A 27,959-nucleotide genomic window follows, 5' to 3' on the forward strand; every position below is an offset into this window, starting at 1 on the left:
TGAAATAGTGTTATACAATACGTAACGACGCGTGCGCGTAATGAGCAATATATGTCCTTGCTGTTCAATGCACCGTGCTAAATGCGGTGGATAACCGAACGCTGGTGGTCGCACCGAATGACGCACAGGATACGTATGATATTTCTTCCTGTTTACAAAAGAAATCAGCTTTATTTTTCCACCGCTACAGGAACTGAAACTTGCGTCAGAAGTGAAAAATTCACGGTGAATAAATTCGTCGATCTCTCGTCTTTTGCCGGGCGTGTCCTTCGCGCGCAAAATAAGAACATATAGGTAGCCAGGCTCGTACCTTTGCCATCCATCTAGCATCGTATATTTAAGTGGTTATACAAGCCCATCCTCACAATGGTCATTCAACTTCTTTCTGCGCCTCGGTCCAAAGCATTTTTGTACTATTATTCTGAATAGTACCGTGTCGCTTGGGAATAAATGGCGGATTATGCGGACCCTAAACCGGTAGCGGACCTATTTCGCCAAGTTCTCACGATGAAATATTCGATACTTGAGATTGAACAGTAATATTATTGCGTTTTAAATATTTTTACAAAAGAAAGAATAAAAAAGAAAAAGAAAATATTATTAATTGAAAACATTTTCAATTTGTCGAATTTGCAAGGATACATGAAACAGGATCAACTATAGACTATCTAGTTTTTTCTAAAATAAAATTAATTTTGTCCATAATTTCTTTGGTAATATATATGTGAAATACTTCAAATCGTTCTCTATAGAAAAAAACATTATCTCGCGAACAGTTTTTCACATTACAGTTCTGTCCCAATGAGAAGAATATATCTATTTGCGCATACTATCATTGGGTCAACAACTATGTCAAGGATACATCACCGTGATACTGCATATCGAAGAAATCAATTTGTTTAATAAATGCCACGATCACGAAACTATTATTATCAATACGCGTATTATCAATAAACGATTTGCTCCGCGAGAACACTCGATATACGATAATATTTTTGAATATGTGAAAAATATAAATGTTTACATTTTGACAGATAAGTAAGTAAAATAAAACAACATAGCAATTTATATACGAATTGATTTCTATAGCAAAAAATTCTTCGCCAGTCGACCGTTTCTTGCAGTCTGTACTTTTATCAGACTATTGTATTTTTTAATCATATTGTATATTTTATTTCTGTATATTTTACCTCTCGCAGTAAGAGCATGATATAAATCTTTGGTACATACTGCGCCATGGCAAGTAAGCTAATGTGATACTACATTGGTCGGTGTAAGTGGACGCTTACCATAGACCATTCCCTCCCATAGACGGTTTCACGTCACATCCTCATTCAGGAATTTATTAATAATGAGACATTGTTTACGAGTCGTCAATGTTGATCCTTCTACACCATGGAAATCCCTATTAAGGACAATCAAAGTTCTCGTAAGCGTGCACAAGTATCTCGGGCGAAATAATGATGTATTTGAACTGTCGTACGCAATTTACGTTCCGTAATTCTTCCCAATGACTAAGCAAATCCAATTATTTTGGAACATCGTATATACTGGTATACTGATGTACGCGCACATGTCAAAATGTATTGTAATAAATATTTGATCGCGGATGGCACGCATCTGCTGCCTGTTATTAATTATTAACTATGTAATTCAAGAATATAAAAGAAATTGGCAATAAAAGAGAGTCGACGCGGTTATTAGTGCGTAATGTCAAAAGATCTTATTGCCAATTTCTTTTATATTTTTATTACAATTTTGCGAGTCCTTAATTATTTCATTATTATGTAATTCAAATTGATATTGATTTTAGTATTTTGATTAATACAGATGAAGTGTATTTTGATGTACAATATTGAAGATAAATCAAGAATATACATTTTAGTAAATTAATATTGTGTATGTCAAATATTATCTGAGCCAAAAGCACTGTATTTATAATTATTATTATTGGTATAATTCCGAAGTTTTACATGAAAATTAAATAATTAAATTAAAAAAAATAATCTATAAAAGTATATTATCACGTATATTATCCCATACAAAAAACACAGTAAATTAGAATGATATCTAAGATAATATAAATTTTAAATAAATCCTTATATATTTCTATTTATACGCTTCTTATTCAGGTTTGCAGTAATCGGTGCCTGTAAGAAGATATAAATAAATGTCGTGGGATAAATATGCTCTCAATGAGACGACGCGTTGCACACGTCATACACTTACCCGGCGTTACAGCTAAGATCCAATCTATGTATGTGCCGACACGCGTATTGATTCCTGGTTTATCACTGGCGCAACCGATACCAGAACTAATGACACCCACGAGAACCTCTCGCTTCGTCGTAGGATTCTGCCAAAGATCGGGGCCACCGCTGTCGAACTGTAACAAAAGTTGTAGACACGAATATGAATGCGTTCTTTTTCCGCGATAACTGCGGTAATATTTTTTACGCTACCTGACACGCGTCTTTTCCTTCTGCATAAGTGCACAATTGACTGTACGAAACATTCGGATACTGTCGACGACACTCTCGATACGTAATCACGGTTACCGTGACTTTCTGTAAAGTTTTAGACTTCATTCCTGTCCATTGTGTCGTTCCCCAACCTGTTTCGATCAAATCAAATAATCCAATCGGCACATAAAAATCTGCTATTTGCGCAACTTACGCGAAAACTCATAGTGTTAAATTATTTAACGCTAGACAATAATTGCTACTGCGATAATATTTCCTTACCCAATAAATCCACGTAACTTCCTGCGAAGGAATCGGACCGATGTTGAAACGGAAGGCAAACCGGCCCGACTTCTTCGCTGAAACTTATATCAGAATTCAACATTACTATAGCTATGTCATTTTCTAAGGATGCGTCGTTATAAAAAGGATGCACGTAAAATCTGGAAACGGTGTAGAGGCGCGAGGCATTTGTATCTGCACCTGGAATGTTTAGAAAATTTCACTTACTATAATTAAAGCACCGAAAAAGTACATGAAATATTTTGTTTTTTACCGAATACATGAATTTTCAAGAGATGAAAATCGGTCGGAATGTCTATACAGTCAAGATCTGCACAGGCATATCTGTGTTAATATTTTACAATTTATACTTCGCTTAAATGTTAAAGTAATAATAAAAATTGATAAGCATAGAACGAAGCTATTTTCTTTGAAAAAATTGCTCTTGAAAAAATCTTCAAAGTTTCTTTTATATAAAGAAACAAATTTTTACCCGTGCTGAGATCGTGATCTCCCACAAGTACACCAACATTATTTGTCTCTCTGTCTGTCAAACAATGTGCGGCAGTTATTACGTGTCTTTCAGATATAATAGTCGCTCCGCAATATACATCGTTTTGAAAAGGATCGACGAGACCAGCCATCATGGGATATTCGTTCACGCCAGTTTCCATACCTCCCACTATCTTTGTCTGCGACGAATAATTAAAATCAGAAATGAAAAACTCATAGAAGTTTCTACACACGCGGCGTGTGTACACATGGAATCTTTTACATTTTAATTTTAGCACTTACCGGCTTTTTCCATCCGCATCTGCAATTATCATTCTCTATGTCATCGTCGATCGCTTGCAGTTCGCACAGGAACTTAACTCCCGACGACCAGAACGAGGTTGATAATTCAATGCTCATGAATTCTCCCGTCGATTCTACGCTAAATGTCTCGTTGCCGCAAAAAGAATGAGACACGGACTCGTTCACGTACACAGTCAGTTTATCTAAGGCGCATCTAAAATTCTGCGAAAAGAAATAATATTGTATAAAATATCGACGTAAAAACTTTGTAATTTATTTTTAATATTAATTAACCTATCCTAACCTAATTAATAATTAGTTTTAATGGGCGCGTTCAGCAGACCAAGCCGCTGAGTAGCAGTCGAACGTGCGTGGCTCTTACTTTTGGAACCAACCAATCAACGCAGAGTGTTGATAAGACGAACTCAACAGATGTATCTGCTGAACGCGGCCATAATGTTGCTTCAACGTTTCGAAGCTCGCGAAAATTAAATTATTCCTTTCACGAATACGAATCGGGCCAACTAGGCCAAAAAATGTCATTCATTAATCATGTTCGATTCTGTTCACGTTTGATCATAAAACGCAAATCTTACCCACGGTATGTCGAAAACATTACACGTTAATCTAACGCGATAATCACTTTCCGCAAACCACTTGCAATGTTGTCGACCGTTAGAAGCGTCGGGATAATCCTGATTGTACACGTAATAGATATCACCGGGTTTTAAACGCTGAGAATAGTTACAGCTTTGTTGAAACAAGCCGTTTGACGTTATAAAACAGAACGACAGCTTCAGCGCGAGCAATCCAACTATAAAAAGAACAGTTTTGGTTACCGACAGCTGTGCATATCATATTATACAATAAGAAAAAAAAGATGCATTGTGTAATATAAAAATATCATTTTTTAATTAATTGTTATTAAATTCAGTTTCTTATCATGCATAAAGATTTTATACATTGCGTGAAATAACATTTTTTAGACAGTGTTTTTACTTTCGCCTGAAACGTAGACGGTACTAAAGAGTATTCGCACTACTCTGAAATTATCTCGGAAATTACAGTGATAATTAAAAGCCGGCTGCGGCCAGGTACTTAAGAGTATTTCAAGAATAAATGATTGTGCAACGCCGCGCCGGTTGCCGCCAGTGCATGCCATATTACGCAACCAGGACATATTTTCCTCTAAAACGAGATCTTTCTATTTTGCTGTCCTCTTCATTTGTGGGAGGTAGACATATGTCTCCTTGGCAATCGAAATCAGATTTGCTACCGAATCGTCATGTAATGAAATAGCATTATACGGTTAACTAACAGAAATAGGCAGTCGTTTATGGAGAACCGCATTGCGGTTGTTATCATATACGTATATCGCGAGTCCAAGAAAATGTATAAAGACATGCTACATAAATGAGTTAAGCTTTCTGCCGAAGTCAGTAAGTAAGTCAATAGAATACTGATTACTCATCGATTATTTGAATTTTGAATTTCCGTGAAAACCTTGTAAACATAAAAAAATCCAAATGTATATCGAAAATAATCAACGCGTTCGGCAAAATAAAATATTACAAACGATATCTTCGTATTTTAAGCGAAATAGAGCAGTCTGTGCTCGATCGCCATAATTATTATTACTGTTTTGTATATATACGCATATATTGCGTACGATTTTGCAAAGTTACGAAATCCGCCGCTGCGGCCGCGCGGTTGACAAGCTGCATGCATGTAAGTTTGTGCAAGAATAAATTGAACATATGTGTTAGGATAGTTGGAGCAATTTTATTATAAATGGCAATTCTCTCCTCTCGTCTCCCCGCGTCCACCGACGCGCTTTCAGCAGGCCCCACGTTGAATGAACTTGAATGGAAATATGCATACGCGCGCACATATGTGTGCCGCGGGCTTTCATTGATTCGCGCGACGCTCGTTCCCGTCGGCTTGGGCCTTGGGCCACGCCGACGCTGGCCAAGCCAGCCGCTCGAAGAAACTCGGATTTGTTGCCATGATCTAACCGCAAGATGGAAACCACCGTTCGAGCTCTCACTCTCACGACGCGTTCGGCGTTATCTAGGTAGGAGCAGAAGACCGTCGCGGTGCTCGCGTTTACCGACGTCCAACTCCAACTTGCTGGGCCTGGCACCTAAATGTGGCTGGCGGCAGCAGCCGTCGGTCGTCGGCCGTCGTGTCGCTGGTTGCCATGGCGGTCGAAGTCATGGCTGTGATCAAAACACAAACAAACCGTGAGCTTCCTAAAGCCCGCTTTGAGTCGGTGCAATTCGACGCGTCACGTGTTTACGCCGGCAACGTCAGACTCGCATGTGCAGATGGCTTTGTAAGATTCCCTTCAGCCGTCTTCTGCCACGTGTGTGCCTTCGGAGCGGCCGCGGGCAATGCCAAATCGCGACGGCAGTGTCGACAGGCATACCAAAGAAAAGGTAGGTCGTGCAAATGTCTAAAATGTTCCCACGCCTCTTCGTGGAGAGGTTTCTGATGTAATGGCATGGCAGTCTTTGTTTTCTTACATTCGATTTTATTGTAATCGCAGCGCAGCAGTCGTAGGATCTCGGTCGTGGAAAATGAACTGGAGCCGGTGCATAAGCCACTACGTTACAGGCGGTTTCATAGAAGACGTCACTCGAGAGTCAATGGTGAATTCGAGGAGTTGACGGATAAAAATGGAAATGGCAATGGTGTTGGGCTGCCTAAAAAAGGTAGCAAGCACAGCGTTCAAAAGAAAATTGACAGATTAGTCGAAGAGAACCGGATATTGACGATGAAACTGGAAAGTTCCAACGTAAACCCTGGTAAGTTCTCGCTAATAATATACTTTATGATATATAAATAATATTCTTTGCTAAAAAGCAGTCGAGAAAGTATTCCGTAAAATTTCAGAGACTGTTGCTGAATTAAAAGAAAAGGATTCCTTAATGTCAAGAATTTGCGACAAATACCACAAATTGTTAAAAAATCACGACAACCTGCAACAGGAATATGAGAAAGTAAATGCTCTTTTGGCAGAACGCGAAACGGAATACCGTCAGTTGCACGCGCATCACAAGAAATTTACGGAAGCTTTGCAGAAAGTGGAGAAAACCAATTCCAATCTTCTGACGTTTAACCAAAGATGCAAAGCTGAAAACGTTCAGCTGAACGAAGATGTGGTGCTTCTTAAGCACGTGATATATCGTTTGAATGCAGAGCTCGAGAGATATCAAGATAAATTGAAAGAATCCGGACAAAGTGTCCTATCTAAAAATGTTAACGATGTATTAGATTTTAAGAGACCAGCAGACGATATCAAAACGGTATCGGAGTCATGGGGTTCGGTGAATACCCATGCGCTAGGTCCACTTTTAGACGCATATCAGGAGAGCCTGTCGGAGAAACAAGAGCTCGTGAATAAATATGAGGAGGACATCGCGAATTTTAGTGCTAGGTGCAAAGAAGTTGTCGTGGAGAACGAATGTATGCAGAGCGAAATGGAGAAATTGAAGTCAAAGGTATTCTATTTATAAAAGAAGATTATTGTGCACCTTACAAATTATTGTAGTAAAAGTTTTCCAGTGTACCAGGTACGCGGATGAAATCAAGACGATATCGGAGGACGCCGACTTGCTCAAGGAATTGAACGAGTGTTACGCGAGGCAGACTGCTCACCAAAAGCAAAAGATACGCGAGATCCATTCGTTGTACGAACAGAAAGTGAAGGCAATGTCATTTGACAATAACAGACTTCACGAAGAGTATCTTGCTTCCAAGACTGAATTAAGTAATCTTCAAGGGAAATACGATGTTCTTCATAAGGAATACGAAAAGCTGCAAAACGATAATACAAAAACAATGCCTGTTCATGTTCATAATGCTGCCGTTGAAGAATGTAGAGAATTGTTTGATAAATTGAAGCGTCAATATGAAACCGAGAAGGAAAAACTATCTACTCGCATTAAAGAGTTGGAAGAATCCTACGGCCAAAATAAAACGCAACTGGATGTAGTTACGATAGAAAGAAATCAGTTGAAAACATTGAATAAAAACTTCGAGAAGCGTTTCAAGTGAGTCTCGTATTAATGCGTTACACATTGTGAACTATAATTGTGATTTAAATGATTTATTCCGTTGTTTTTCTTTTTCTAGACGAATACAGCGAAAACTGGAGCATTTTCAAAAAATTGCACATTCCATGCAAATATCCCGGGATTCTTTTAAGAAGCAGTTAAGAAAGACTACGCTATATTGCGAAGAGTTATTCAGCGAATATGAAAGGATAGCCGCCGAACGGGATAAGTTAGTCGCACTTTTACATGAAACAGAAAATGAAAATGCAAGTATTCATTTTCTTGGTGATACTATTACTCAACGAGTAGGCCACCTAAAGGAACAATTAAAGGTGCATAACAAAGAAAAGATTCGTACTAGATACGTCATTTCTTATCGATCTTCAAATAAAATATGGTCACGTTATTATTAGGTCGTACACGAAGGGGCCAAGCAACAATTAGCGCTGGCAGAGAAAAATATGAAAGTGCAGCAGCGTGGAGTGCACCGGATGAAAGACGAATACCACCGAGAACTGCAACGCTTCAAGCATCTGCTGAAGCAAAAAGAGGAAACGATCGGACGACTGCGGAAAGAGATTAGCGCGACTCGCGAGAACCTGGAGCTCGTTTGGAAGGTCACCGCTGCGGACAGCAAGAAAGTTAAAGGGCCGCAGAAAAGCGCGAAGGTTCAGCACGTTTAGTTAAGCTTAGAAATGTAAAATCTGCGATGGAGGTGTAAAATAAATTTAATTCCGTCCCTAACGTCGTACAAAAGACGCGATAAAAAAAAGCACAACGTTATACAATTTACACGGTCTAACACTGATTCATCTTAGGAAACGCTTCGTCGGCTGTAAACGGAAGCTAGTCATTGTACAATATACATGTAGCGTTATGTATCGAGCGCGACCTTTGTAATTTATTATATAGATGATTACGTAAACGGTAATTACGCCATTTTCTTATTGCCTCCTCATCCAGATCGAGCATGTAGCAAGATATCGGTTTACGTCACGAATTGAAAAACGGTGCCGGTTCCGACCGGCCCGGCCGGATCGTCGAGATAATGTATTCCGCATGACAATGACACGTTTCTCGTGTCTAATATACCCGAACGCGCTCATTCAGTACGCGGAGGAAACGGCAGATTTGTCGATAGTATCACCGGCTTTATTTAATGGTGACATCAACCGGCAAAAGGTTTTGAAGGTTGCCGTTGGTGTGACAGTGGAATTAACGTCGGGGAACCTGCGGCCCCGCGCGGCATGAAAAATTGACACGTCCCCACTTATAGGAGTGTGTGATCTCACGTTCCATTAATATTAACATGCAAGGCGCGTAAGTGCGCTTGTAATCGCGTACGTATCGCACCTTGCGTTCGCTGAACGGCTCTTTGCTAATTGCCGGACGTTTTTCTCGAGTGCAGATAATCTATAAAAACATTGGCTTTTACTCCGATATTGCTGACGATACGGGCATACATCGAGAAAACACTTCAGATATTATAACGCTTGATTCTTTGTTGTACCTTTTGCTGTCAGGTCGTTTCTATAAGACCAGATTGAAAAGATTACACGGGCATCTTCGCAGTTATATTTATCAGTTTCGTAGCGAAACGTTAATATCAAAAGATCCTACTCTTTTTTTTTTACTCATATCGATTATTTTGCGCGCGAGACGGTAAAGTCTTGATGGTCGTCGAGATTCTCGGCGATACCGTTTACGTCGTTTACGACGTGCGATGAAGATCGCCGTGTCGTGCACCAACATCTCACAGGTAGAACATAAACTCATGACATCATGATGGCGTCATCACGACGTTATTCATCACTCGAAACTTATCTGGACATGTTCAAAAATGCGCAATTTTTCGTAGAATTCAAAATATCTTTTTTAAAAAATAATGATCTTCTAGGCCCATTCAGGAGGGAAAGAAGGAGCAGAGAAGGCCCTTTATATGTGCTCCCGCGTGTTTTCAGTTTGGACTTCACAAGGGAGAGTTAGCTCGCGGAGCATTGAAAAGTCGCGTTGTATAATATAAGGTGCAAAGCTGCGCATTTAAGTTAAATGACGAATAAAGTTGAAAATGATAAATAAAGATGAAATAAAGTCACGACAAAACGTCATCATGATGTCACTGTGAGTTTTATGAGAACATAAAATCCAGGTAGAAACCTCGAACGTACAATTTCGCTATAGTCGGCGGCCTCAGCCTCTGCGTGCTCGGAATCAATCGAAATCCTCGCGCATCTCTCGCGCCTTATCGCGTCGTAAATCAATCATCGCTCAATCATCATCATATCGTATACGTATATTGCCATTTTCTGTAACTAACTATACGCGCATCCGTCATAAATTTATGTACAGCGGTAACTATAGGCGCCTGAAATCGCCACTTTGATTTCGCACGTTTTGCGCGTCGTAATTGTACACTATAAAATTCGTAGTGTCAAATGATAATCAATTTGAGTCAATTTTAACCGTTGCTATAAGTCGCCACTGCTCCTACTCAATATATCGTTAATTAAAAACAATATTAATTTAACTGAACTAATGAAGTTAAAATAATACTGTTTTGTGATAAAATACTAAATTTCGACACTCGTAGTATAGTTATAAATAACAAAATGTTATTTGACTCAAAATATTGATTCAAATTTCATCTAATATTTAACAGAGTGTAAGTGCTAGTCTACAACCTTGCTTTAAACGGCATTTAAGCTCTAAGCCGTAAGAAATTGACCAATCACAATCGAGTATTCTCCTCACATTCCATTGTGATTGGTCAATTTCTTACGGCTTAGAGCTTAAATACCCTTTAAAGCAAGGTTGTAGACCAGCACTGATGTGCAAAACAGCTAGGAGCCATAATTATAATACGCAGAATTCCAATTAATCATCTTCATTATTTAAATCTCTCAGATGAGGATAAAGAATCTCATATATGAGAATCATTAAGAATAGACAGTGTTCTCTGTCTTGAAAATCGAGTTCTACTGTTCGGGCTCTCTCTCTCTCTCTCTCTCTCTCTCTCTCTCTCTGCAAGGAAAATTGTGTTACCGAAATTACATTCTCCTGGAATCGTATTCGCGATAAGATATTTATCAGAAAATTAAGAGCGGTTGTCTAAAGGAGATGGAGGCCTTAATGAAAGATCGCCTAATCTTCCATCGCGCGGCTCGAAGGACTTCGCCGTATATACTTCGGCACTTCGGCCAACAGGGATTTGCTTTAACGCTACCGTGTAGACTCGTGACGTCACGAGAGCGCGAGCGAGAGGCTGTGCAAAAATGCGAGCGCCTATAGTTAAAGGCGTTAAAGCTAATCGCCGCGCCGGTTACGTCGCATGCCGGTTACGCGCGACGCGCATATTAATTCCAAAAACTAGTTCTCGCGCAATGTATGCGTGACCGACTTGAACTTGAAGCGAAGGAGTACCGCGAGAGGAGCGTTTCAACGAGCGTGCCGCGATTTCTGCAGAGGGCGAGACCCCGAGGCGAGTTTTCGACATTGCAATGAAAGAGATAAGAAACTCGTGTCGCTTGTTGAAGTAAATTTATCGCAAGTGGATTTAAGTGCGTGGCAATTCCAGTTTATTTCTTGTCATATTACTTAGAGAACAAGACCACGCGGGATCTGCCATAATGCAAAAAGTACAGAATACAAAATACGAGTTTTACAAGACACGAATAATATTATTAAACTACTTAAGATCCTAACCGTAAAATGGCATCTCTTAATTGACATATCGTCGTGTTATTTATAGACTAGAATAAAATATAAATAAGATAGAATAGACAGAAACGCGCGGATAAACACACACAGAACGAAACATATCAAATAAAAATACGCTCGTTAAAATACAACGTATATTCATGAACAGGCTCCCGAGGTGTCTGAAGTTCGACGCGAATCGCGGCTCGTCCAAGGTGGGGCTCTGAAGTATCGATCGAAACATCCGCACGGCGGACGATTCGAAATTGAATGTTCGCGGCACGTTGGTGGGCCGCCCCTCAACGTGTTCGCCGCTCGGCCGTTTCCGGCGCGGCCTCGGTCGGGCTCGCGCGCTCAGGCAAAATGTCGTCTGCTAGGCGCGTCGTCCGTCACGCCGTCGTCGCCGTCACATTCGTCCGTGTCCGGGTCGGGCGTTCGCGACGCGAAATTCGTGGCGCGCGATAAGGCGATAATGCGCGGAGCGCGCGCGCGCCGCGCTCGCGAGTAAGACGGTGGTGTGACGACGAGTGTGCGACCTGTGCGTCGTGCGACTGTGCCGTTCCCGTTCCGTGGCGACCCGCGACCGCCGCGCGCGTCCGAGCGCGTTATCCCGGGTGGGACCGAACGGACGCGCCGCTCGCCGGGCCGAGCGGACGAGGAGCGCGAAGGCGAAGTCGCGTCGTCGCCCGCTGTGCGAGGGGCTTACCCGCGTTCACCCGTTGCGCCGCCGACCGACGGCGGGAAACAATCGATTTTCGCTCGTTTTTCCCCCGTCCGAACGAGAGGAGGGACGACCGCCGGCGACTCTCGGATTCCCATTCGTCCCATTCACGGCCGGTCGTCGCTCGCGGACGATGCCGCCGTGAGGAAGCGGCGCACCACCACCACCAGGAGGCGAGGACGTCGCGCGGGAGGTGCGACGGATTATTTTCAGCGTAAGCCCCTCTTTCTCTCCCCTTTTTCTGCCCTACGCTCGCGCTCTCTCCCTCTCTTTCTCTCTCTCTCTCTCTCTCTCTCTCTCTCTCTCTCTCTCTCTCTCTCTCTCTCTCTCTCTCGAGCGTCCGTTGACGCGTCTTTCTCTCTCGCTCTCTCTTTCCCTTTGCGCGTGGCACGCGTAAATCGTCGCCGTCGCGTGGCTCTACCGCCAGTACCGCCTGCAGTTAACGCAACGCTCCGAGCGTCGGCGGGGAGGCGCGGGAGGGGAACGGCGCTCCGCTTCGCGAGAACGCCGGAAGTAAGTTAGTAAGTAGAATCCTCGTTACACTTGGCGTGCGGCTAGGTTAGCCGACTGACGAAACCGCGGCGGTGCGGCGTACGCGGCGCCACGACGTGGTGTGTCTCGATTGCGTCGCCGACGGCACGCGACAAGCGTAACCCGTTCTATCTCCCCGAATTCCGCGAACCCGTTTTCGCGATCGCGATTCCTCGATTTCCTCGTCTCGTCTCGTCTCAATCGCGGAGACCCGTGTGTTGCGCACGCTCCCGACGCGTATACTCGCGCGTAATCGCGGTTATATCCTCGCGAAAGTGCGGAAGTGAGTGAGAAAGAAAGTGCGGCAGAGAGAGTTCCTTCGAGAGTCAATGAGGAAGATCGACTATGGAAAGTCTCTACATTTCGATCGATATTTTCCTCATTCCTTACCCCTTTCGCGCTCTCTCTCTCTCTCTCTTGTTTTTAATTGTATTAATGTTGCACCATTTAAAATCCGCGTGACGGAGGGGCAGAGATTTAGGACGTTGATAAGGACGAATATGACTAATCCCGCTTTATTTCGCGTTCGTTGCGAGAACGCAGACGTTGCGCGAGCGACCGCGTAGCGGTGCACTCTCTATTTGTTGGTTTTCGTGCTTCACGTTTTAAGTTCGCGCCGGGAAAAAGTAGGCTGCGGTTTGACTAATGTAAGCGCGGGGCCAGGCAAGCAGCCGCGGTGCGATATTCAATTTACGCAATCGACGGACCTTGAATGTGTGGGAAGTGTAACGTGATAGCGCGGTGATAAACGCGGACGAGAGGAGATCGAAAATAGAGAGGTAGGACGTGTCGATAATTCGCGCGCGCGCGGCCCGTCGAAATCGTCTCGTCGTGTCGGATTTCTCATTAAAGCCGGGCGCCGATCGCGTATGTATACGTGTAATCATCGCGTCGTGTTTTCGAAATACCACGCGATCTCGAAAAGTTTCGGGATCGATACCGGTTTACGGTTGAGGTTTCGCGCTCTTTTCGGCCTTGCGTCGAAATTTATCGCCGCCGCAACCCTCGACCTACATAATTTGACCTATACGTTTCGGGCAAATAGGACTTTCCGAAAGAAAAAAATCGGCGGTGCTCGGAGGCGAATGAGAGTGGCGCTCGTCAACCGATCGATGAGCGGCGCGTTTAATAATGTATTTAAACTCTTACTGTGTGTGTGTGTGTGTGTATTTTCATTTTCCCGAGGAAAACGGCAGATGCGTGTCTCCGAAACTCATCGTGGCGAATTCATGCGGCTTTATTTTAGAACGGTTGACGAAGGAAGATATTTCTCTTCTAGAATGAATACACATCGTAAATATGCTAATTTATTTGTAGAAATATACATTTATATATATATATATTAAATTGAAATTTATTCGCTCCGACTTCTTTTCGCGATAACAGGGGAACGGTGCCTAATATATCGCGTCTTATTTTATAAAACTAAAATTTCGATTTAAAAAATCCTATAAAAATGTAAGTAACTCTATCATTTTATTCTAGGATTGTCGTAATGTGATCTCAATGATATGAATGTGTTTTCATACCTTTTTTTGTCGTATTAATAACGCAAGACACTGTCTGAAAAATTACAAAACCTCGTTCGAACCGTGCTCTGCAAACGCTATGCTTATATTATAGTTCGGACTAAAGTAAAACAAAAGAACGTCGAAAGTAGCGTCGTTCAACAGTTTTTACTGCCCACCGACGGAATACAACGCGTAACAGACTCAATATCGTAGTGTGAAATTAGGAACAAGGGCGATAATAGGCACAGTTCCCCTAAATCCAAATAACAATCAATAATAGTTTCACGTTAGATATATCCAATGTATCGTATACAGAGAAACTATAGAGACGATTCAAGGCTACGTATTTTTACGCTTTACAAAAGCCATTTCTCTAACATATTTTTTCTCATTTCACATTCACTCATTTCACGAGGCATATATGAATGCTTATCTGTTGACGATCATTAGATACATCTACATTCTGTATTAGATACAGAATAAGAGAGTATGAAATGAGAAAAAACATATTAGAGAAATTATTTCCTGTGTGAATAAAAAATTCGTATAGCTTTCGATTGAAATCCCGTTCGTTATATTTCATTCTTGAAGCGAGACATAAAATTGCGCCGAATTTTCTGGTACCGAATGTAAGCGGGAATTGCAAGTAGACCGGTATATGTACATCTCTCCTTGGCCTTGTCGCAATTTAAGGCTAAACAATTCTGTTTGCGTACCGTTTAAGTACGCGATGAGAATACGAGCGCTAGAATTTAACGTTAAGAAACCGTACAACCATTCTGAAACACGAGGTGCCCAACTTCTCTATCTCGCGCATATACCTATCGCCGTCGTCGGTTTCGACAAAGCGTTAACAGTCACGCGGCAGATGTGAGCTTTCGTCGGCGACCGGTTATAACCGTGTAGCACCCTCGTGAGAGCTGTTTAATGGCTCGCTCGTAAAACCAGATCCCGAGACTCCGTTCTCTGAGTAAAGTTTACTATTGTAAGTAAACCGTCATCGCGCGCGCGCGCGCGCTCGTTGCCGCGACTCTTGCGGCAGCCTTTTCGTTACGTTTCAACCGGAAGCGGCGTTAATTGCGCGGCGCGAAGGAAGCGCGAATCTCCCGGTGCAATCTATCTCGTGAATTTATTGTCGGGCTTTTACCCGAACGCGCGCGTGAGTCGATTTCTTTTTAACCGGATTATACCGGCCGCGACCGCGGTTTTCGCGCGAAAATAATCTTATCCACCGCGCGACATTTCGCGTTTCGCCTCGTTTGCGAATCGGGCTCGCTACCGATTTACGTCCGAACCTGCGTTTTATTTCGCGCGAATCGAAGCTCGCAAGTGGAACGGATATCCGCGCCGCGTCGTCGAAAGCGGTTGTGGAGAGAAAGAGAGAAAAAGGGAACGAGAGAGGAGAGCCCGGAGAGGTTGGCGCGCTGCCGCTCTGTGTGTTCCGCTTCTTAATTACGGTTTCATCGTGCGCGCGCTCTGCGTCTCTCATTCCATTCATCGCGATTTTCTCGTGGACGAGTGCACCTTAATAGCGGCCCCCTCGTTAATGCCGCGTTTGATACAATTTAAAATCACGGAGGGGTGGGGGGAGGGCTTTTGTTCCGTCGCGCGTTAACCGCGTTGTCCGATACCAGTCTTCTCTTTGTTCGGAGTATAATAATCTAACGGTAGATACCTGTGTGCGTGCCGCGAGCAGCGAATTCCGGAAGCTCGATGCTTGGTAACGCGAATAGAAGTCGGATAGATAGGTTCGGCTACATTTGTATAAAGATCCCGGGTCGGGTCGATGCACGGATAAGATCAGCTAACGACAAACGAATAGCTAGTGTTTTCATAACGGTTTGTATCGGAGAAATACCATGTGCGTGATACGCGGGGAAAGTAATTTGTGAATTCGTGATCGCTACGATCTACGTGCTCCGACAGGCGTGATGACACAATAAGTCGGGATAGAGGAAAAACGAGTTTTGCGGTTTACGGGAAAAATTAAGATGGATTTATTTGTTTGAAAGGTTTGCGAAATAACGATTTATTTCACAAACGTAACAAGATAGGTTGAATATTATTTTACTCATCCGCACGCGTGTCGCTGTTCGTTCGTCAAGGTCGTCAGCGTGGCGAGATCTCAAGATAGCCAGTATTATTTTCAATTCGTCCCCTAGGTAGCTAGAGTTCTCGGAAACCGCGCGGCATTGCGGACGCCCCCGTGTCCCGTGTTACAGCGGTCTCAATAAGCCATGTATCGCTCGCGTGATAAACAATTCGTGCCCTCGCGACCCTCGTGGATTCAACCACTTTCCCTCCCCCCCACCCCCCCGCGGCGAACTAGAGCCTCTAATGGAACGAAACAAGCGCTAGCAGCGAAATAATGTCATTCCGTGCCGCATTTCGGGGCCGATGAGCGATGCTATCGCAGCTCCATTTTTTTTTCTCATTGGGCACTTACTATGCCGATCGAAATAATTCCATTTCGTCTAGAAAACAAAATAGAAATCTATATAGGAAACAATTAAACAATTCCGATCGGAATCCATTCCGACAAGTTCCGTAATATGTGCCTTGTTTCGCTCGCAATCGCGGCATTCGCGGCACGTTTCGGAAACAAACGCAATCCGCGCGGGCGCGAAGACGGGAGAAGGAGCGAAGGGGAGAGAGAGAAAGAGAGGGGGGATAACAGGGTGATCTGAGATCTGATGAGTGTTCCGTTTTCCGCAGTGGACGCACGTGCGTCGGTACGCACGTGTGTCGGATGGACCGGTGCCGGTGTGGCGTTTGGTGTTTCGCCAGTGTCGCCGCCAGTGATGTAAACAACGTCGGGAAATGGCCGCGAATTGTTGTTGACGCAGCGTGGTGCTGGTAGCGGCGCGTAAGGACATTGCCATCGGTGCGACGACGCGCCGTAACGTAAGCGGCGAAGACGCATGCGGCGCGGCACCCGAGCATGGTGTAAGAGAGGCAATCGGACGGCTTGGGCTGCGGGGATCATGGAGTTCGAGCTGGACGGCAGCCTCAAGGAATGGGCGAAGGACAAGCCCCTGAGCATCCTGCAGCTCGATCCTGCCGACCGGGCCGTGCTGCGAATCGCTGGTGAGTACCGCAACAACGCGTCGTACACTCGGTCGTACATCGACCGCCGCTCGTACCTTAATTGCATGCCTACGGTGGATGACTCGTGGGGATATTCCGGGGTATCCAAGCGCTCCGCGGTATTCTAACGTGTGTATCCCCGACGGGAAAGATACAACAGAGACGTTAGAGATTCGCACGTAAAATCTGTACGCGCGAAATCGTAGCGGATTTCATTGTTCGGTCTGTTTACGATTCATTACTTCGTGGATTATGATTTACGTTTGATGCCAGTTGAGCGTAAGATTGAAGGAACTTGAATATTACAGAGACGTCTGCTTTCGTCAAAACAATTCCGCGATTTACTTAGTTTGTTTGAAAATAAAGACCCCGATCTCGTGTTAGGTCGCCGGTATAAAAGCGGTAACGGCGATTCTTTAGCTAGCATATTCGAAAAATTGCCCAGGTAAGCTGAGTACCTTTGCCGTAACTTGCTGCTCGACTCGCCTCTCGACCAACTGATGACCAGCCTCGCATTCGTGCATTCATGCGGCGCAAATGCGCGCGGTGAGTCTGCGAGATTTAAGAGATGCTGCTGCCCCGATGTCGCTGATTCATCTTAATCCGCTCGCGTTCTCATCGCGACGAGCTTTCGCATAGGGTTCAGAAATGTTAACAACGTTGACACGCGGCTATTTCAGCCGGTGGTTATTTACATTTCGCCGATAAATATAGCGGCGCATTAGCAAGTGCACGGTCGCCGCCTAAGCTCTTCTCGATGCAGCACAGTCCGCACAGCGCAAAGCGTTGTTCAGAAACGTGTATTTTCATTTTGCTCCCGGGCGACAAAACGGATCGTCAACTTACGTTCAATGTATATCGTACAAACATCCGCGAGTGTGTTTCGGCTCGACCGACGTCGAATCCACGTGGCTTATCCGGTCTGACGAGATGTTGAATTGTTAATGTTATTGCGATTCGAAAATGTGAACGCGGAGAGAGAAACAACTTCGGAAATCATTGACCGTTGAACCGTGAAGCTTCGAAATATCACAAACGATAAATTATATAAATAATGTCCTATTATTGTATTATTACTAATTCATTTTTTTTACGATATTGGTGACTGACTCATCATAAATGAATCCTTTTAAGATTCATTTTTGTTACGAAATAATTTAATTAGCGCCTATTCTAAATTCATCGTGCACTTTGACGCGTAATCTGATATACCGGGGACGTTGACGCCCGATCACTGGCCGTATCGTTCGCATGCAAATTCCTCTCCCACGAACTTTACGATCTCTTTGTACGTATAGACAACGTATCTCGTAGTCACCATATACCGTATCATGTAGTCGTTGTCAGAGCCTAACGTTATCGTTCATCGAATCTTCGTCATTTACTGCTCGAAGAGACGGACAGCTGATAAAAGCTTAACTAGATAAAAGTGCACTCCCTTCTGACGCAGTTGACTATTCGAGTGGCATTTACCGCGTCTAGATTTTTAATATATTCTGTACGATGGGATATTATGCACATAATGTGGATAATAATAATTGATATAATATTATCGATGATAATTAAAAAAATGATATATTTATGTCGGAATTATATTTATATGATTGTGTAAAGTTGGTGCCTCAGTTTCAAAATTTGTAAAAAAAGATAAGTTTTTAAACGGCAGAAATGTTTCCAAAAGTTTATCTGGAGCTTTAATCTTTTTTAAAAAATGAGGGGCCAACTTCACATACGCTAATTTTTCGGCGGTCGTTATTACTTTGTCTATTTTGCTGTTGTATTTATTGTCCCTGATTGATGGAGATCGCGTCGACCCCTCGCGAATATGCGGTAACATGCGAGCACTCCGTATACCGAATTCAATTGTGTGATTAGTTTTCTGACGACTCCGTTTATTCCGGAGATAATTAGGGTCACGTCAAAAATAATGGGTAATGGATGAAGCGTGTGTTAATAGTCCGTTATTCTAACAGAAGCCCATGGTGATCGGCCGGTGCACAAAGGTTCTGGGGGCGTTACCTTTCAAAATTAATACGATAACGTCGGCTGTCTGCTGGCCGTCTTAATTTGCGAGACTAACGATTAACGATCTTTATAGACACATCGCCAAACGCGATAAATTAAAATTTTTTCAAAAACACGTGAAATTTGCTACATCTCTTGACAATAAGGCAATATTATGTAACACGTGCGGTGCTGTCTTTCGATTTTTTGTCACTCGATAATTCTTGACAAGAACATTGCCTTGTTGTATCCTCGAATAATGAAGACGTAGATTCCGAATTGTGCGCGCTGGTGTGTAGTTAAAGATAATGGTACGACGAACCATTTTTTATCATAAAATATGGAATATCGTGAAATTCTAGGACAATTACAATCGCATTTCCGTATTTCGCTACATCGTTATACACAGTTTTCAACGAGGGGTAGCAATGAGAGCAGAAACTCGAGAGCGTTCTGTAAATATCGAGTTTCGCGTCAGAGATCGCCTTACGGCGATAATTTTTTTTACAGACGTCTTTTCTCCGGTGCTTCGCGCATCGCGACTTTCGACCTCCTCTGATTATTATCCGTCTCGGGCAGTCTCGGGCATGCGTGAGATGTTGCGTGGGTGTCAATAGTCTTCATTATTCGAAGGGCTCGGATGTACAAAGTTAGATATTTTTACGTCAGGAATGAATAACCCGCGATAAAGTGAATGAGAAAGAATTAACATAGTAAAGAGGAGTACTTCTTTATGCGATAGATTCTCTTTACAACTGACATGTTATAGATTTCTAACCGCGATTGTATACATATACAATTTAATTTACGAGACACGCATGTAACTGCAGCGTAAAATCAGTAGCTAGCGCAAGATGCATTAAGTTTCTATGTATCGCATACGCATCTATTCGTTAGGTATTAATGGCCCGTGGCAATTTAAGTTTGTTATGCGCTATTAGTCATAAGGTGATCAGCGCGTGTTTCGCAGTAGCACGTTTCGTGGCCGTCTATTTGTGTGACGATGATGTGATGCAGGAACTACCTGTCCATTGTTGCGTAATTGAATCATAATATGTCTAGTCATAGCGCCGTATATCATCTATCAATTTCTTCCTGATCGAAAACTGTCATAGTTCGAAGATCTTTGCCCATTTCTACCAATGATATAGATTAACTTTAATTTTGGTTTAACTTGCTTTTAATCTTTTTTTAATTCTTATAGAACAAGGAAAAGAGGTAAGAAGGAAGTTGAACCGAGGTTAAAGCTAATCTGCGTTGATAGTCATAGACACTAGAAAATTTTTATTGAGAATGTTCTGACGTAATTTATCAATTTAATTGAGAAGTTTTATCAAATCGAAGAAGATAACATTTATTTAATCAAATACATTCAAATACAAAGCTTAGTATTTTACTTTGTGACTGCATTATTGCATTGTTATTTGAAAGACTTACCTTAGTTATTTAAATATGCTATAAAAATTTAATCAGTCTATCGAATATTACCTGAAATATTTTCTTTAAATTGTATTTATTTTTTATTTAAAATATCACAAAATTGATTGGAAAATTCTGCACAAAGACTCTTATTTAAATATTTTTGAAGTATCTATTAACTGTTAGGCCCGTCTCGTAATATTAGTGTATGGCTAGGTTCGCCAAGTTTTCAACGATTAGTTTCTCAAGCCGTCGACAGTGGCATCGTTTTTGTCTACTGGTTAGGCTGGTCGAATCGTTCTATCTCTTACGGACTATAGGAAGTAGGGACAAGTTAGGTCAGTTCACATTGAGCCACGACCGTGGAGGCGGCAACAGGTGCTCGGGTCACGGTTCGATGCCCGACTATACGCCATCAGCTCAGCCGCCTCTTCGTTCGCTTCTCTGCCTAGAGTCTGTGCTTGGCGATGCGCTCTCCACTTTTAATTATTGCCAGCTGGACGATTTTCCCTGTGAGAGGCCATTTTGAGTTTCGCGACGTGAAAGTTCTTTGGAGAAAGGCGCTTTTCAATAATTTTGTTACTTATAAAGTAGCTTATTTAATTACAATAAAAGCTACTAATTACATTAGTAGGTTTTATATTGTAATTGTGACCTTTATCGAGTTAAGGAACAGCGAAATCATCCCGAATTACTCTTCAAGTATCCCCACATAAAATCACATGTGCGCCCATGTGTCAACGCGTAAACGTAGAACGTAGCTGTTTAGACGCGCAGACTTCATCGGGGCATGCAGACTAAACTTACGCGCGAGGCGTTCGTGAGCATTCGCGTTCGTCGGTGCGCTTTTAACGCTCGCGGGGACTTAATGTAAATTTAACCCGTGGACACAATGATCACCCACTCGAGTCCGCGCGACTTTTCACGTTTAACTCCATAATTCGCGTGGGAGATCCTAAAAGAGCGCGCCGCACTCCGCGAAATATCCTGGCAATATTTCCCGTCCTTTTTCATTTCTACCCAAAAGCAAAGAGCAAAAGTAATAGCCGAACCACCACCTTACCTGGCACTAACTACCGCACAATTCGCAGCACACCGTTAGAATATTTCGCGACACGTCCGTCGCATAACGTCGCGTTGCGAGCCGCAACGTGTAGGCGCGTAAGCGGAAAAATGTAAGTAACAAGTTGATGCAAACTAGGTTCATTGCCTCGTACGAGAGCTTTTAGCGCTCTAAAGCAATCTTGCATAATAATATTTCCGAGGAAGAGTGTTTTTTTTTTTTTTTTTAGAATTTTTAACATTAACAAATTTTTTTAAAGCTTTTAAATATTACCACATTTTTATATCGTCATCTTGTCATCTAATCTTTAGGCACAGAACGTTTCTTCGGAAAATTTTAAATTTAGAGAATTGAATATTATTAATATCAAATATCTTGGAACATCTTCGAACACTTTTATAACACTTTAACGTCTGTGTATACTTTCGAAATGCAAATGGTACTTTAGAACGCCGCTCGTGTTCGAGTTGAGTCTGCACATGTTCCCCTGTGGTGTCAGTTGTTATGTAAATATACCATGCATGTAACCGCCATATACCTGATGATACCGGGGTGCTCATCCCGACTTGCTTATTGACACATATGTTGTAATTAATCTTATATAACAACTCGTGTAATATGTTTCTACGTGCGATGTTTTCTACTGAACCGTTTTTAAAGGAGAGAATTATTTTGAAATAGTTTTACATTTGAGAAGTTTAACTTTGTTGAACATTGCACTAGAAGTCGCTTTTATGTAGACAAATAGAAAAATAATCTTCGCTTAGTTTAATTTGATACATTTAAGGCATAAATGTGGCATAATTATAATAATATAAGGTTGCATTTAGACCAGTGAAAAATTTCGTTCTAAATACCGTTATAAAAAGGTTAGACAGAGATCAGGCCAGTTAGTTTGACTTTTATAGACGTGAGATTCTATTTGCGATTATTCTTCTTCCGTTAACTCGGAAAAGAGATCGTAACAAACGTATAAATCACACGTTATGTTTCATTTACATTATAATTCCTGTAATGCAGTTGTTAATTAACAGCAGGGATGGATCTACCTTACCAGCAAGAGATATCGGAATATCACGCGAACGTTGCTCCCATCTCATCGATATCGCAACCGTTTTACCACACCTTAATATCGTTATCGTGTAGTGGCCGTTGATACTCTTTTAAACTCTTTCGGTGATAAATTTTTTCAGAGAAATTATTTTAGTATATTAATTTTATTTCGCGTTAAAAGAAAAGGTAGGAACATTTTTAGTTTGAAATAAACATTTTATCGATTATCTATGTTCTAACAATGAGTCTTAAGATTTGCTTTACTCGTGATATACGATAAGACACGTGCAAAAACAATGTGTCATCGCTGGCCGCGCAATGTTGATTATTCGCACGAATCGCACGAATGTACTCCGCGAATCGCACGTCGATCTCGATTTTGCAACGGTTGATTTTGCACGTTGCACATCTCTAAGCGATATGAGTGCATTTACTTCGAAAATGTATGATCTTTTCAAGATTTAAGTGTTTATGATATACACACTCTCAAAATATTTAACACTTGCAGAACAAAGAATTTCATAATTTGGAACAAGCTTACCTCGTGAAATATTTTTAATCTGTCTCATTCTTTTCGGATAACCGGTACTCTTACAGTATCTAACACTTGCACGATATTTTATGTTTCAATAAGTTTTAAGCACACGCATGGGTTACATAGATGCCGTGTAATTTTTGAAATTACTAAAGATATCCTTTCGATAATTAATATTGGCAGCGAGGATTTATTTAATCAACGTTCGAAGTAAGACGTAAGACTGATTTTATACGTGAAGCGAGGTACTTATATGTTTGGAGTAATCTTGGTCTCCATCGTTGTACAGTTAGGAATGTCAGTTAAAGTTGTTGCCAGCTACGTAAAACGCGAGTTAAATTAAAAAAACAGCCATGATTGGGTCGGTAACGCTGAACAGTGTGACGACAAACCCAAAGACTCGAAGACACTTAAGCTTATTTAGTACTACAATTGCGTCGGCTTATTTAAACATTGAGAGTGCAACTCAAGTTCAATTCTCTACGTTGTGTTTTCACCAAGTTTCAACTGCAAAATTTTCTAATTAAATTTACGAATTTTGATTACATTACATTAATTAATAACGATAATAACATTAATTAAGATAAAAGCCAGTATAAAGTTCCTTCCTCGAGTTAATTTGGAATGAAAGATTAGTATGTGAATTTTCCTGCTAGCAATTTATCTTTCATATTGCGATTATAACTATACATGCCGCGTTGGATTAAAGTACGATTGGCTGATCAGTTTAAGCATCCCTAGGCACGCATATTGCCGAGGGTTACGTGGCTGCGAGAAATAACGCGTGACCCCACCGGGCAGATTTGACCAGAACTCTCTCTCTCTTTCTCTCTCTCTCTCTCTCTCTCTCTCTCTCTCTCTCTCTCTCTCTCTCTCTCTCTCTCTCTCTCTCTCTCGTTCGATTCGCCCAGTCTGGGTACGCGCTTCTGGGTGGGGTATCTGAAAGATTGCCGGTGCTCTAAATAGTAGTGGTGGCCCTACGGTGTCTTCCACTTGATCACGAGTGCTTCTCCGGATCGAACTCTAGAGCGTCGTTAGAGTCCAAATAATCGGGCGTGAATGCCTCAATGATGACGCCCGTTATGATACAAATACGACTGCTCTCCCGACGAATACCGTTCGACGAAGCCTTCCCGCCTGAATTGACGCCGTGATAACGTTATCAAAAATGTACGAATAAAAACGTATAAGATAAGAAATCACGATCTAATAAGACTATAATTGAAATCCGCTCCGCTATCGTTCGTGTAATCAGGCGAGAAAATACAATGATATATACATAATATCCCGGCCCGGCGGAGAAAGGAACGAGGGAACGTATGAACAAAAATCTACTTCCGTAAACTCACACACCTCGTATGTATACCCCTGCCGGTCCGTGACCTGCCTTACTGGCTCCTTCGGCGTGTAGCCTATCCTCTACGGCGCGATATCGGTGTGAGGAGGTGCGTTCCTCGTCCTCTCTCACCCTCCATCCTGATTCTCTTCTCCCTCTCTTTTGGTCTATGTTTTACACTCCCTCCTTTCCGTCGGGTCGCGCTCCTTCGTCTTCCGCAGGAGCGAGCGAGCAGGATCGCGATCGGGGAAGCCGATGGGTCGACGGCTGGAGGGAGAGCGGTGAGAACGGTTGTCGGTGCGGTGAGGAAGGCAGAGGGGAGCAACCCCGTTTCTTGGATCTCTCTCTCTCTCTCTCTTTGTCTTCTCTCTTTTTCTCTCTCGGGGGAGAGCCGGCCGCCGGGTGGGCGGCAGTTGTCCAGGCGTCGGCAGTCTGCGTTCCGAGGCGACGTGGCCTGCACGGCGGAGCGACACACCGCGTCCTCTCCAATTCTCAGTGCGCTCTTTTCTCTCTCTTTCTCTCTCTTTCTACTTCTTTCTTTCTCTCTCTGCCTCTCTTCTCTATTCTTCCGTCTTTCTGCCTCTGTACCCTCTCTCCGAGTCTCTCTCTCTCTCTCTTTCTCTCCCACTTCAACGCGTGTCCCTGTCCGCTCCTCGTCGCTGCCGTCTCCGTCCTTGCGCCTGGCTCTATCTCTTTCTTCATTTATCCCGTTCGCTCTTTGTCGCTCCAACACCTGGCTCGCGACGCGACTCTCCGCTCCGCTCCGGATACTCGGCGACTTCGTCAACGCGCCGCCGCCGCCGCCGCCGCCGCCGTCGTCGTCGTCGTCGTCGTCGGCGCTCGGTATATACATACTTATACACGTTCGTATGCGGCTCCGTGAGAAGGAGAGAGAAGAATCTGCAGTGCCACGTTTCGAAGCGCCCGGTCGTCGCCGTGTCGCGCGCGTTTTCTCCGCAACACGAGGAGTGGTGAACTGTGCGCGGGCGCCGAACGACGCGGAGAGCGAGCGAGCAGCGCGGTTGGCTCGTTCGCGTTTTCCAAGCGTAACAGCCTAGCGGCCCAGAACCGACGATAACGACGACGCAGAATCCTCGCGATGCCGTTCACCGGACGACCTGGACGCGATATAAAACGCTAACGTTTCCTGAGCTTAGAGCGAATCGACCGTACGTTCACGTTATCAGCAGCGATAAACGCGATATGGGCGTTTTACGGTATCTCAGGCATGCCGTCATTGCGACGACTCCGTAACGGCGCGAGGATTCTGATCGCGATTGACACGTGTACGGAGAAAACCGCGAGTTTTTAACGATATATCAAGTATTGTTGCATGGATATTTGATCCCCTAGACTAAGCTTGGCCAAACGTATATGTCCAGCTGTTTACGTGATAATTGTCGAGTCGCGATGTCCATCGTCCATGTCCTTTATTTATTATGTCAAAGTTAATTCATAACAAGCGCGGTGAGAGAATCGTCCTCGTGCGCCGAGAGAGAAAGCAAGGCTGAAACCGACGTGCACCGCGCGAATTATAATAGTTGTGCGAATCTAATCAAATCCGAGACTCTTTATTGCATATACTATTGATAAATTGATTGTGTGTGTGTGTGTGTGACACTACAGTATCGACTTTTGTATTGCTTCGATTAGGTTCGGAGTCTGGCACTAATAATACGAAGGTACCACTTTCCATGGTTATTCAATAAAAATACAGTTGCGGTCAAATACGTTTTTTTTCGCGAAAAATAAAATAAAATAAACTATATTTATCAAGATACGTTATTATTTCAATTTTGATCGTTAATTTTGTTTGTCATTTGCGGGACTATATTCGACTGGCCATCGAACTACATTTAATTACAAAAATATCCCGAACGGCTTGGCAACATTGGCCAAGCGTCTGTTTGAGTCATACGCCTCGTAATCACGGCAGTTCCGACACTCCCTCCACCCTTCTGCTTTCTCATTCTCTCTCGATCGATATGTTCGATACCGATACCTCTTTTCTCGTACGGCGACTTTTCCACTCGTTTATCATTATTGCTCGCGCGTGCTCGATGTACCTGGAAATGTTTCATTGACATCGGAATCGTGATGTAGACTTTTAAATTGCTACGTGGTTTACACATCGTACATATGTGTATATGTCGTGACACATAGATTTTATCGCACGATAGATTTTAACTATGAAGGAAATGATGTGTGTTTAAATACAATATTATTTTATCATTTTATCTTCGAACTATTTAAATATTTTATTTCCATGGAAACTTTGTTTACGCGCATAAGTTTAATTAATTAATTAATTCACCTATGTAACTGGACTTTCCTAAAATTTTCAAAAGAATCGATCGCAACGCCGTCAGAAATTTTAATACTACTTTAAAGGTGTATATAAGTAAACGTAAATTTTTTACTACTGAAGGATCGACAATGGCGTCACATCGGCGCCTACCGGTTAAGCGTTGCGTGTTTATCTGTCATTATCGATACGCCTGAGCCGGATAAATACAAGATGGCAGATATCGCGCGAGATAAAAACACGGGTAATTTGCCTATTATATTTAATAAGCTGCGCAAACACGCCGGTCTCCAAGATAACGTTAGAGAAATACTCAGTCATCGTCGGAAATACATAAAATTTCATCGCTAACGAGCTCGTTCTTCTCGTCGACGGTTCAGAAGATACGTCGTGCCGTTTGAACGGTTTTCCCGCGGACGTCGCGCGCGCGCCAAGAGAGACAGACAGTCCCAGTTGTGGGATAAGAAGAAAGTCGTTTTTATCGAACGCGACGATTATGTAATAGACACCGAGAGCGAGGAGCAAGCGCGAGTCGACAAGCCGCATGACAAAACTGGTCGAGGCGGAGACGTGCACGGGAGCACATATGAACGCGTTTTACTCACGCGCCGGCTTCTCCGTGCGCGACTTCTTAATTTGGTTGGATCGCGAAACTTTTACTCGAATTGGCGCTGCCTAGTGCAGTTAACCCGCCGTTAATTCGCTCGGCAAAACTCGACAAAGATCACAGAGTACATAAATAATCGTGATTCTTGAATCTAAATTATTCTCTACGGTACTCAACCGTGGAAATTATATAATGAGTTTCGAGAGTACGTAATATCAATCGAAGACGTAAATAGCTTGTTTTGCGCTGCTAAGATCAATACTTGATCGATCAATATATCTTTTATTTAAAATCAAAGACCGATTTTTTTTATTCGTGTCAATTTGTGAAGAGGGACTGTTTAAATTCGTTTGAAGCTATATATGTATATAAAAACTGTTTTCTGCGCTATCATTATTATTCCTCTTTTGTAGTGGAATTACTCATCGACAAATCTCATACTTCCTCATTAATGTCTCGAGAGGCTCGCTTTTCCTTTCCGTTATTCTATCTGC

The 27,959-nt window shown here is 42.8% G+C and overlaps 3 protein-coding genes across 12 annotated transcripts in view; 2 read left to right on the forward strand and 1 right to left on the reverse strand.

Annotated features, from left to right (window-relative positions):
- Positions 1-2,003: 2,003 nt before the first annotated feature.
- Positions 2,004-26,686, reverse strand: LOC143901150 (venom serine protease 34). Of its 2 annotated transcripts, XM_077413185.1 has the most exons (9): positions 24,571-26,686; positions 23,224-24,354; positions 4,136-4,353; positions 3,540-3,761; positions 3,238-3,436; positions 2,745-2,945; positions 2,463-2,614; positions 2,230-2,386; positions 2,004-2,150 (listed from the first exon to the last, which is right to left on the reverse strand). In XM_077413185.1, exons 2-9 carry the CDS (start codon positions 23,249-23,251, stop codon positions 2,125-2,127), a joined length of 1,203 nt encoding a protein of 400 aa, XP_077269311.1. In that variant the 5' UTR covers positions 23,252-24,354; positions 24,571-26,686; the 3' UTR covers positions 2,004-2,124. The 2 variants fall into 2 exon arrangements, with proteins under 2 accessions (XP_077269311.1, XP_077269310.1); XM_077413184.1 differs by having other exon boundaries at positions 23,224-26,686.
- On the forward strand, positions 5,043-8,528 carry LOC143901148 (centrosomal protein of 89 kDa). Of its 2 annotated transcripts, none has more exons than XM_077413179.1 (6): positions 5,043-5,977; positions 6,093-6,346; positions 6,435-7,042; positions 7,107-7,594; positions 7,677-7,929; positions 8,011-8,528. In XM_077413179.1, exons 1-6 carry the CDS (start codon positions 5,859-5,861, stop codon positions 8,278-8,280), a joined length of 1,992 nt encoding a protein of 663 aa, XP_077269305.1. In that variant the 5' UTR covers positions 5,043-5,858; the 3' UTR covers positions 8,281-8,528. The 2 variants fall into 2 exon arrangements, with proteins under 2 accessions (XP_077269305.1, XP_077269306.1); XM_077413180.1 differs by having other exon boundaries at positions 5,045-5,977; positions 6,088-6,346.
- The window catches only part of Shot (dystonin-like protein short stop), a 101,649-nt gene continuing 85,390 nt past the window's right edge, over positions 11,701-27,959 (forward strand). For 5 of the 8 annotated variants that reach the window (XM_077413153.1, XM_077413155.1, XM_077413159.1 and 2 more), the window contains exons 1-2: positions 11,701-12,228; positions 16,772-17,143. In XM_077413153.1, the coding sequence (XP_077269279.1) occupies positions 16,978-17,143 (166 nt within the window). In that variant the 5' untranslated portion in view covers positions 11,701-12,228; positions 16,772-16,977. The remainder of the gene's footprint in view (positions 12,229-16,771; positions 17,144-27,959) is intronic. The other 3 variants (XM_077413176.1, XM_077413175.1, XM_077413174.1) reach the window with 3 other exon arrangements.

This window comes from Temnothorax americanus, unplaced genomic scaffold (genome assembly GCF_048541705.1).
Source record: "Temnothorax americanus isolate GAGA-0224 unplaced genomic scaffold, ASM4854170v1 Scaffold32, whole genome shotgun sequence".
In the NCBI taxonomy this organism is placed as follows: Eukaryota; Metazoa; Arthropoda; class Insecta; order Hymenoptera; family Formicidae; genus Temnothorax; species Temnothorax americanus.